This window comes from Oncorhynchus nerka, linkage group LG22, assembly GCF_034236695.1.
Source record: "Oncorhynchus nerka isolate Pitt River linkage group LG22, Oner_Uvic_2.0, whole genome shotgun sequence".
Taxonomy (NCBI): domain Eukaryota; kingdom Metazoa; phylum Chordata; class Actinopteri; order Salmoniformes; family Salmonidae; genus Oncorhynchus; species Oncorhynchus nerka.
This window is the reverse complement of record NC_088417.1, coordinates 31,147,838-31,160,078: the sequence shown is the minus strand read 5'-3', so window position 1 is coordinate 31,160,078 and position 12,241 is coordinate 31,147,838. Positions and strand designations below refer to the sequence as shown.

The following is a 12,241-nucleotide window of genomic DNA, read 5'->3' as shown; positions in this document are numbered from 1 at the left end:
AGGAACCAGTCCCTCAAATAATAATACTTTAAAAAAAAAAGCAGAATTCATTTCAAAATTCTACATATACATTTTCAGAAACGTTAGCTTTTATTGTTTAAAGAAATTCTGAAAGAGATTGGTGTGTTTTTTCACTATCGAATCATGGCACAGGGTTGATCAATGACAACCATGTGTTTGTTTAAAAACTATCATGGTTTCATTTCAGAGAGACAAATAATCATGTTTTTTTTAAAGAACTGTTCAAATGATACATTTGTGACATCAGAAATCTATACAGTAATATGAGATGTGTGTAATAAAAAAATAAAAACATTTAGTCATTTAGCAGATACTGTTAGTCACTTTTGATAAGAGTAAGTGAATTCATCTTAGGATTGCTAGTTGAGACAACCACATATCACAGTCAAATATACAGGATGCGAACATTCCATTCCAGCTAAATAATGGACAGACAGGACCTAAAGCATACATTTTGCATTGTGGTTTACAAAAATGAAAAATGTTAATCTAAAATCTATGACTAAAATCATCAGAGAACAGTAATATTTTACACACACATGAAGGTACCCATAAGGAATCATTTCTGATGTAAAAACACAAATGTGCATTTTTTTCAATATAGCGTTTTGGAAATAAACTTGTTGTATATTGTTGTTTTCTGCATAGTTAAAACAGAATAAAATAAACCAATACAATGAATCCATTCCTTTATTCAACTCACTTGTGTTCTACGCAGACCCCTGGACAGGTAGGACAGATCTCACAGCTGGGGCCCTGGAACTTTGGGTCAGTACACTTGCAGGTGCCACACTCACAGTTGCCTCGTCCGTTACAGATCTGCTTGTTGGAAGCCAGGCAGGTCGTGGTGTCCAGAGAACAGTCACAGGCACTGCCTGTCCAGTTGGCATCACATATACACACCCTGCAGTCACAGTGACCATGTCCTGCCACAACACAACACACAGGGTCAGAGATGATCCTCTATAGTTCAAACATAATTTCATACCATGGATAATATTCTAGATTAGAGATGAAATTAAGCTAGATTGAACATGGGAAATCTAATTTCGTAAAAGGCCATGACTGATCTCTAATTTAATTGGGAAATCACCCATTACGCCACAAACACTAGAGGTAGTCTGTGTTCTGAGGAATATGTTCCACAGGTCTTCAGATGGAACACAGGTCTTGACCGTCATTTCACAGCAAGCTAAATCTTTACTGATCATCCAATGAACTGAACTCGCGTACCTCCACAGAGTTTGTTGTTGGAGCGGTCACAGTTGAAGTTGTCACACTCGCAGAACATCCCGCTGTAGCGCTCCTCTGGGTTCTCTCTCTTCTTGCACTCACAGGTTCCACACACACAGTCTCCGTTGTTGCTGCAGATGTCTGTACCGCTGTCTTTACGGCAGCTCTTATCCAGGTCTTCGCTGGTCACCTCGTTGGTGCTGCACTCACACTGTCTGCCAATACGGCCCTCATTGCACCTGACAGATAATAAAGGAAATGTAATGTTATTAAAAACAAGGGAGGACTACATAAAAGACTGCCTATGTAAAAAATATTCACATGCAAACAGATGCAATGCACTTAAACAGTCACATGCTAATGGCCAATAGAAATAGATTTACAACACATTATATATACAGTATCAAATATCATGATGTATGTCTATGCCATGGAAATTATTACAATATGGAAGGTGAATAAAGGGTTAAGATCTTCTGCTAGTGAAACATAAGTGCCTTACCTGCAGGCTCCACATTCATATGTCCCGTTGCCGTTGTGGCAGATGTCACTGTTCTCAATGCCATCTTTGTGACAGTCACACTCGCAGATGAAGTTCAGAGTGATCTCCACTTCCTCATTGAACCCTAGGGGTTTGATCTTGATGGTCTCTGGTTTGCCCATTTTAGGACACTGCTTAGCTGTGATGCTTATGGTGAAAGACACCTACAGATCAGGGATGAAGGGATGCATTCACACATAAGGCATAATAATCACATTTTGTAATAAAACAATGACCTTGACACCTACAGATACGGAAAACATTATATTTACTTGATCAGAAAGCTAAAATAACTGAACCTGAATTTAAAAGAAAATCTCAAATAAATACATATGTATTTGGAATAGAAAACATTCAATGTCATGTTGTTTTGGTTTCTCACCTCGTCACCGATTGAGATATTAGAGCATTTTCTTCCCATCTCTCCCTCACCAGTCACTCCGTTCTTGCAGCGTGACTGGTACATTATGGTCACTCCCTCTGGTAGCTTGCTGTTCTCCAGAATCACCTCTGAGGAAAGAGACTAGCACATAAAGAACAACAATTAGCCCTTTGTACACTATATACAACATTTTCAGTAGGCTTCAGTTTTACAAAAGCAGAAATGCATATTTTTGACTATTCCCATAAAAAGATCAGTTCAGAAAGAGAAATGTGATGACTTAACAGTAGCAGCAACATGGTTTTGCCAACTATTTTAAGAATGAAAGTTAGATAGTGTGCAGAAGTGCATCTTCTCCAGTAACTAAACCAATCCAATCTATACTTACATTGTAGGCATCAATAATGAGGTTGATAACGTTGCTGGAGTTAGCAGAGAGTATCCCCACTGCAGATTTAGGAATGAGATTCTTTAACTCCTGAGAGAGAAAACACAATACACTAAATGATCATGTACTAGTATGTCAATTGGAATCCTGCCAATCTCTAAATACTCACCAGAAAAGTCTAGAGCAAAACAGTTTTGTCATGTTTTGCCTGACCCATTAAGATTGCTGAGTAGTTTGATTGTGGTCTGCATCACATAGTGGTAAAGTCAATCTAAAGTTCCAACTTTTTGAAGTGTTGTGAGGTTCTAAATTCAGAGATCCAAGTTGCGTCCCAAATGGCACTCAATCCCTACATAGTCCACTACTAATATCGGGAATAGGGTGCCATTTGGGACGCATCATGTAATCAACTAAATGAGAACGCCATTCTACCGAGGTTGACAGATTGCAAATATTGTCCAAACATTGGACTGATGGGGATATGATAAAAGGTCATTACGGAACTCCAGACAGACTTCTAATTGGCTTGAAAAGCACTAGAGGGCAGCAGGGAACATTCAAAGGCTGCTGCCCAAATGGAAACCTATTCCCCACAAAGTGCAGTACTATTGACCTGGGCCCATAGGGATCTCGTCAAAAGTAGTTCACTTTTAGGGAACATGGTGCCATTTGGGGAACAACCAGAGATCCAAAGAGATGCTACTGGTAACAAGGAGCAGATGCTGCTCTTCAAAGAGTTGGGATTCTTCTAACCTACAACAGACAAGCACAGGAAATTGAAAGGAATTCCACACACACACCCACGTACAAACACGCACAGACACAAACAGTGTAATGGAACAACTGACTGACCTTGTAAACAGGCTGGAACTCCTCTGTGATGGCAAAGATCGTCTGGATGTTGTTGTCGCTAAGTTTCTGAACCAGGTGAGCGATGGAGGGGTAGTCCTGTTACAGGGAGACAATGAGGAAGTACAGGTATCAAGTAGCCCATTCCCTTCAAATCTGGTCATATTCAAAATGCAGACCACACAGAAGACTAGAAAGAAAAGTCACAATACATACAGTACATAGGAGTGCATGATTATACTACATAGTGTATTATTATACTACATAGTGTATTACTATAATGCATAGTGCATTATTATACTGCATAGTGTAGTATTATACTGCATAGTGTATTATTATACTGCAGTGTATTACTATAATACATAGTGTATTACTATACTACATAGTGTATTACTATACTACATAGTGCATTATTATACTGCATAGTGTATTATTATACTACATAGTGTATTATTATACTACATAGTGTATTATTATACTACATAGTGTATTACTATACTACACAGTGCATTATTATACTACATAGTGCATTACTATAATGCATAATTATACATACATAGTAGTGGCTCATTGTGTACATGTTGTTCTCCAGGTGACATTTCCCATCGTTGGGCAAAACTATCCCTCCCAGTTTCCCGTCTCCAGCAAAGTGGAAGCCAGCGTCAGTGGAGAACACCAGCAGACGGGTGACGTTCCTCCAGCCAATGTGCTCCTGGGGAAGGGAGGGAGGACTATTAAAACATGTCAAAATTAACCACATACAGAAAATGGACACAGCCTACAGAAATACCAGAGAACAAAATTACAAGACTTACAAAAGATTCAGGAAGTATATATCAAAAACTATGAACAACTATGTGAGAGGTTACCCTCTTAAAATAGCAGTTTAGCGCCCTAGAGTGAATGAACTTTCAAACGTTTTATAAAAAGGCCTTCTCTAAGCATATACACATTAAGCCCTGACTCCAGCCATTCTCAAATGAGAATAGGGTCTTGAGGTCTGGTACCATGAGAAAGTCAATATAAAGCCCTGATAAAAGTATTATTGGAACTTTATGGGCTGGTTTTCTGGACAGATATCAAGCCTAGTCCTGGAGTATAAAGTAAGCTCAATGGAGAAATATTTTCAGTCCTGGACTAGGCTTGATCTATGTCTGGGAAACTATCCCTAAATATGATATAAAAACATATTACTTACACCACACACAGCCACTTGCATGATGGCATCGAAGCCTCCCTCTGGTGAGTCCAGGTTTCCAGAGATCTGCTGTTGTCCCACCAGGGTATTGAACTCCTGTCCATTGCTGGTCAGCTTTAGGACGTTCTTGTAGCTGAAGGGACTTGTGCAGTTCTGGTCCCCAGTACAGGGATTCAGCAGCTTGGCTGGGGTGGTGCTAATGTAAGGCATCACTGTCTTTTCTACAAAGGAACCAAAACCTAGAAGAAGATGAAGAAGATATCCATCTCATATATAAACTGTATAGTTAAGGAGACGGGACACCAATTTGTTAGCTTCAAAACATATTTACTAAGATCAAACCGGTTATCTTATACATTGCATTATGGGTATTGTAGTACAGTGTAACTGCAATATGCACCCAACCTGAACTGAAAGCAGAAGAGATCAATTTGAAGTGGAGAAGATCAAATAAATATAAACATCCTCAATCCTCATACAACCAGGCTGATTCTCAAGCTCACCGATTTTAAAATCAGTCGTGATCTTTGACATCTCCAGCATCAGATGTGTTCCCAGGTTCTTGACGTTTTCCAGATCGTCCTTCATGGAGTAGGACAGGTCCATCAGGTAGTAGAGGTCAATGGGGTAATCCTCGGCCCGTTTGAACTTCAGGTTAAAAGATTGGGGTTCACCTGCAGTACACAGACAAATGGGCAAGGTTAAGCCGGGGACTACTGACTTGCTAACTCTGGCATATTTACACTGAAATCTTGATTCATGTGCACCTTCCCTGTCAAATAAGGTGCTGGCCTTCACATTAAAGAGTATAAGGAACACTCCTTCCAAATCATAATAGCTAAAACACTCAAAGAAAATAGAGGCTACTGTAACTAATCAACATAACAGTTGAAAGACCACGGAGGAACAGCAGGATAAACTAAAAAAAATCCTCAGCAACGCTGCGTCAACAATGGTTGTCAAACAAGATGTTTTGTCTGAAGCAAAGTTAACTAAGACTGCATCCCTAATGACAACCGATTCCTAACATAAGGCACCACTTTTGACTAGAGCTAAAAGTAGTGCACTAAATAGGGGAAAGGGTTCCATTTGGGACGCAACCCAATCAAAAGTAACAGTTCCATTTAAGTTTTTACCCGATCTGAGGCTGAGGGTGAGTTTCTGTGGCTGGACCTGTGTGATGTCCTCCGGTCGGAGTTTTCCTTCTCCCTTGTTGCGGTTGGTCACAGCCTTGTTCTTCAGGGCCCGTTGGCTGCCTCGGGGGTTCTCTACCTTGGTGGAGCTACAACCTCTCTTCCTCAGGGACTCCAGCTCGTCACAGCGGGTCGATGTGGCCTCACCCTGCTTCAGGAACCCCTGGTAGAGAGGAGGTATAAGTATTATGAAACATTGCATTATGGCACTCAGAGGGAATCCACCCAAAATGTAAGGTCCTTATTTTCTGAAAATGTATTTCCTACTCTCCCAAGCAGGTTATAAAGGTTACAAACAATATTGCCCGACACACTAGTGTTTAAAATTACAAAGAACAGTTTAGATGTTTTAAGTTGTAACGCTGAGTCAGTTGATATTAAGGTTGTGTAGCATCAACGCAGCAACAATGTTATTGGCAAATTCATATCCACGTACTGGGTCCATGCACCAGCCACATTTCGTTCCCACTTGAATACACTCCCCACAGGATTTAGCATTAGCCTTGATGCACTCGTTCCCTTCTGGAATGGAATGGAAAAACAAAGGTTGAAAAGAAGCAAACTCATCATAGACTCCTAAAACCTAACCAGGTAATAAGCCAGAGTGTACACATTGTGTAATCTGCTGCTCAGAGAGAACAGTAAATTGAGCCAGAGACAGAATGGAATATTCCGCTGTTCCATAGTTCCATGATGTCTTCACTACTATGCTCAAATAAATGCTCAAAGAAACATACACTGTAAACCCCAGTGTAATGTCATTACTCAACTTTTGAGGAAACCTGTTGCACTTAATATATCTGAGTACAGTAACTTGGTGATTTGTAGTCATTACTCAAACCAATAGAGTAACTGTTACCCTGTAGGGGGGTTCAGACTTTAGTTGTATCAGCATGAAAAAATGTTGCAATGCCCCCACTAAGCCACGCCTCCAATATAATTTCCCAGTGTGCCTTGCCTTTTCGAGTGAGTCCTCTGGCCTTCTTCAAGTGAGTTCCTAGGTGAATGTTATCATTATAATTAAACTCTTTATGACAATACATTACATATCTCAGATTTTATAGAATGGCGCCGGAGGAGATGGCTGCCGTTTTACGTGCTTCTAACCAACTGTGCTATTTTGTTATTTTTTTTGCGTTGTTTGTAAAAAAAAAATATATATTAACCTATTTTGTACATAATGTTGCTGCTACCGTCTCTTATGACTGAAAATAACTTCTGGGCATCAGAACAGCGATTACTCACCTCGAACTGAACAAAGATTTATTCCAAGTCTGACGCGAAGGATATACTGCTTTCTCGGGAACGTGAAGAAAAGACAGAGAAAAAGGGGGCGGAGGTCAGGCTGCCTTCTGAGAATTCGTAGGCGAGTGAGTAAACCTCCACTGCCATCCGTTCTATTGGCCAACATGAAATCATTGGAAAACAAAATGAATGATATACGATTAAGACTGTCCTACCAACAGGACATGAAAAACTGTATTATCTTATGTTTCACCGAGACGTGGTTGAACAACGACACGGATAATATACGGCTGGCAGATTTTTCCATGCATCGGCAGGACAGAGAAACTACGTCTGGGAAGACGAGGAGCGGGGGTGCGTGTCTATTTGTCAATAACAGCTGGTGCGCAATGCCTAATATTAAAGAAGTCTCGAGGTATTGCTTGCCTGAGGTAAAATACTTTATGACAAGCTGTAGACCACACTATCTACCAAGAGAGTTCTCATCTATATTATTTGTAGCCATCTATTTATCACCACATACTGATGCTGGCACTAAGACCGCACTCAACCAGCTGTATAAGGCCATAAGTAAACAAGAAACTGCTCACCCAGAAGCAGCGCTCCTAGTGGCAGGGGCCTTTAATGCAGGCAAACTTAAATCCGTTTTACCTCATGTCTACCAGCATCTCACATGTGCAACCAGAGGAAAAACAACTCTAGACCACATTTACTCCACACACAGAGAAGCATACAACGCTCTCCCTTGCCCTCCATTTGTCAAATCTCACCATAATTATATCCTTCTTATTCCTGTTTGCAAGCAAAAACTAAAGCAGGAAGTACCAATGACTTGCTCAATACGGAGGTGGTCAGATGAATTGGATGCTACGCTACTGGACTGTTTTGATAGCACAGACTGGAATATGTTCCGGGATTCAGCCAATGGCATTGAGGAGTATACCACCTCAATCATCGGCTTCATCAATAAGTGCAGCGACGACGTCCCCACAGTGACCGTATGTACATATCCCAACCAGAAGACATGGATTACAGGCAACATCTGCACCAAGCTAAAGGCTAGAGCTACTGCTTTCAAGGAGCGGGACACTAATCCGTACGTTTATAAGAAATCCCGCTACGCCCTCAGACAAACCATCAAACAGGCAAAGCATCAATACAGGTTCTAACACCGGCTCTAACACTTCTCAGATGTGGTGGGGCTTGAAAACTATTACAGACGCGAGCCTAACAGACGAGCTAAATGCCTGTTATGCTTGCTTCGAGGCAAGCAATACTAAAGCATAAATGAGAGCACCAGCTGTTCTGACTCTCGGTAGCCGATGTGAAAAAGACCTTTATTAAACAGGTCAACATTCACAAAGCTGCAGAGCCAGAGGGATTACCAGGACGTGTACTGAAAGCATGCGCGGACCAACTGGAAAGTGTCTTCACTGACATATTCAATCTCTCCCTGACCGAGTCCGGGAATCTTCCGATGACATTGAGGAATACACCACATCAGTCACTGGCTTTATCAATAAGTGCATTGAGGACGTCGTCCCCACAGTGACTGTACATACATACATACAAGAGGTCGACCGATTATGATTTTTCTACGCCGATAATGATTATTGGAGGACCAAAAAAGCCAATAATCGGCCAATTTTTAAATGTATTTGTAATAATGACAATTACAACAATACTGAATGAACACTTATTTTAACTTAATATAATACATCAATAAAATCAATTTAGCCTCAAGTAAATAATGAAACATGTTTAATTTGATTTAAATAATGCAAAAACAAAGTGTTGGAGAAGAAAGTAAGTGCAATATGTTCCATGTAAGAAATATAACGTTCCTTGCTCAGAACATATTAACATATGAAAGCTGGTGGTTCCTTTTAACATGAGTCTTCAATATTCCCAGGTAAGAAGTTTTAGGTTGTAGTTATTATAGGAATTATAGGACTATTTCCCTCTATACCATTTGTATTTCATTAACCTTTTACTATTGGATGTTCTTATAGGCACTTTAGTATTGCCAGTGTAACAGTATAGCTTCCGTCCCTCTCCTCACTCCTACCTGGGTTCGAACCAGCAACACAACGACAACAGCCCCCATCGAAGCAGCTTTACCCATGCAGAGCAAGGGGAACAACTACTAGAAGGCTCAGAGCGAGTGACGTTTGAAACGCTATTAGCGCGCGCTAACTAGCTAGCCATTTCACTTCGGTTACACCAGCCTCATCTCGGGAGTTGATAGGCTTGAAGTCATAAACAGCGCAATGCTTGACTCACAACGAAGAGCTGCTGGAAAAACGCACGAAAGTGCTGTTTGAATGAATGTTTAAGCGCCTGCTTCTGCCTACCACCGCTCAGTCAGATACTTAGATACTTGTATGCTCAGTCAGATTATATGCAACGCAGGACACGCTAGATAATATCTAGTAATATCATCAACCATGTGTAGTTAACTAGTGATTATGATTGATTGTTTTTCATAAGATAAGTTTAATGCTAGCTAGCAACTTACCGTGGCTTACTGCATTCACGTAACAGGCAGTCTTCTTGTGGAGTGCAACTAGAGAGAGGCAGGTCATTATTACGTTGGACTAGTTAACTGTAAGGTTGCAAGATTGAATCCCCCGAGCCGACAAGGTGAAAATCTGTCGTTCTGCCCCTGAACGAGGCAGTTAACCCACCGTTCCTAGGCCGTCATTGAAAATAAGAATGTGTTCTTAACTGACTTGCCTAGTTAAATAAAGGTATATAAAAAAAAATATTTAAAAAAAATCGCAAATCGGCACCCAAAAATGCTGAAGCATCAATACAGGGCTAAGATTGAATCATACTACACCGGCTCCGACGCTCGTCGGATGTGGCAGGGCTGGCAAACTATTACAGAAGACAAAGGGAAGTGACACGAGCCTACCACATGAGCTAAATCACTTCTATGCTGGCTTCGAGGTAAGCAACACTGAGGCATGAATGAGAGCATCAGCTGTTCCGGACGACTGTGTGATCATGCGCTTCGTAGCCGACGTGAGTAAGACCTTTAAAACAGGTCAACATACACAAGGCTGCGGTGCCAGACAGATTACCAGGACGTGTGCTCCGGGCATGTGCTGACCAACTGGCAGGTGTCTTCACTGACATTTTCACTATGTCCCTGATTGAGTATGTAATACAAACATGATTCAAGCAAATCACCATAGTCCTTGTGCCCAAGAACACAAAGGCAACCTGCCTAAATGACTACAGACCCATAGCACTCACGTCCGTAGCCATGAAGTGCTTCAAAAGGCTGGTCATGGCTCACATCAACACCATTATCCCAGAAACCCTAGACTCACTCAAATTTGCATACCGGCAAAACAGATCCACAGATGATGCAATCTCTATTGCACTCTACACTGCCTTTCTCCACCTGGACAAAAGGAACACCTATGTGAGAATGCTGTTCATTGACTACAGCTCAGCGTTCAACACCATAGTACCCTCAAAGCTCATCACCAAGCTAAGGATCCTGGGACTAAACACCTCCCTCTGCAACTGGATCCTGGACTTCCTGACAGGCCGCCCCCAGGTGGTGAGGGTAGGTAGTAACACATCTGCCACGCTGATCCTCAACACTGGAGCTCCCTGGGGGTGCGTGCTCAGTCCCCTCCTGTACTCCCTGTTCAGCCCACGACTGCATGGCCAGGCACGACTCCAACACCATCATTAAGTTTGCTGATGACAAAACCGTGGTAGGCCTGATTACCTACAACGACGAGACAGCCTACAGGGAGGAGGTCAGATACCTGCAGTGTGGTGCCAGGACAACAACCTCTCCCTCAATGTGAGCAAGACAAAGCAGCTGATTGTGGACTACAGGAAAATGCGGGCCAAACAGGCCCCAATTAACATTGACGGGGCTGTAGTGGAGCGACTCGAGAGTTTCAAGTTCCTTGGTGTCCAAATCACTAACAAACTATCATGGTCCAAACATACCAAGACAGTCGTGAAGAGAGCACGACAACACCTTTTCCCCCTCAGGAGACTGAAAAGATTTGGCATGGGTCCCCAGATCCTCAAAAAGTTCTACAGCTGTACCATCGAGAGCATCCTGACCAGTTGTATCACCGCCTAGTATGGCAACTGCTCGGCATCTGACCGTAAGGTGGTACAGAGGGTAGTGCATACGGCTCAGTATATCACTGGGGCCAAGCTTCCTGCCATCTAGGACCTGCAGTGGCAAGGAAAAGTATGTGAACCCTTAGAAATTACCTGGATATCTGCATAAATTTGACAAAATTTTATCTGATCATCTAAGTCTCAACAATAGACAATCACAAGGTGCTTAAACTAATAACACACAAATTATTGTATTTTTCTTGTCTATATTGAATACATCATTTAAACATTCACAGTGTAGGTTGGAAAAAGTATGTGAACACCTAGACTAATGACTTCTCCAAAAGCGAATTGAAGTCAGGAGTCAACTAACCTGGAGTCGAATCAATGACATGAGATTGGAGATTTTGGTTAGAGCTGCCCTGGCTGATAAAAAAACACTCACAAAATTTGAGTTTGCTATACACAAGAAGCATTGCCTGATGTGAACCATGCCTCAAACAAAAGAGATCTCAGAAGGCCTAAGATTAAGAATTGTTGCCTTGCATAAAGCTGGAAAGGGTTACAAAAGTATCTTTAAAAGTCAGTCTACGGTAAGACAAATTGTCTATAGATGGAAATTTCAGCACTGTTGCTACTCTCCCTAGGAGTGGCTGTCCTGCAAAGATGACTGCAAGAGCACAGTGCAGAATGCTCAATGAGGTTAATTAAGAAGAATCCTAGAGTGTCAGCTAAAGACTTACAGAAATCTCTGGAAGATGCTAACATCTCTGTTGACGAGTCTACAATATGTTAAACACTAAACAAGAATGGTGTTCATGGTAGGACACCATGGAAGAAGCCAAAAAAAAACATTGCTGCACGTCTGAAGTTCGCAAAAGTGCTCCTGGATGTTCCAGAGGTACTGGCAAAATATTCTGTGGACAGATGAAACTAAAGTTGTGTTTTTTGGAAGGAACACACAACACTATGTGTGGAGAAAAAAAGGCACAGCACACCAACATCAAAACCTCATCCCAACTGTAAACTATGGTAGAGGGAGCATCATGGTTTGGGGCGGCTTTGCTGCCTCAGGACCTGGACAGCTTGC

At 41.6% G+C, this 12,241-nt stretch overlaps 1 protein-coding gene across 2 annotated transcripts in view; it reads right to left on the bottom strand.

Annotated features, from left to right (window-relative positions):
* The window catches only part of LOC115105096 (integrin beta-1-like), a 49,152-nt gene that overhangs the window by 5,917 nt on the left and 30,994 nt on the right, over window positions 1–12,241 (bottom strand). For both annotated transcript variants that reach the window (XM_065007123.1, XM_029626698.2), the window contains exons 3-13: window positions 6,242–6,327; window positions 5,749–5,968; window positions 5,116–5,286; window positions 4,613–4,851; window positions 3,971–4,126; window positions 3,418–3,513; window positions 2,566–2,655; window positions 2,178–2,318; window positions 1,757–1,959; window positions 1,255–1,493; window positions 725–947 (exon numbers count right to left, since the gene is read on the bottom strand). In XM_065007123.1, the coding sequence (XP_064863195.1) occupies window positions 725–947; window positions 1,255–1,493; window positions 1,757–1,959; window positions 2,178–2,318; window positions 2,566–2,655; window positions 3,418–3,513; window positions 3,971–4,126; window positions 4,613–4,851; window positions 5,116–5,286; window positions 5,749–5,968; window positions 6,242–6,327 (1,864 nt within the window). The remainder of the gene's footprint in view (window positions 1–724; window positions 948–1,254; window positions 1,494–1,756; window positions 1,960–2,177; window positions 2,319–2,565; window positions 2,656–3,417; window positions 3,514–3,970; window positions 4,127–4,612; window positions 4,852–5,115; window positions 5,287–5,748; window positions 5,969–6,241; window positions 6,328–12,241) is intronic.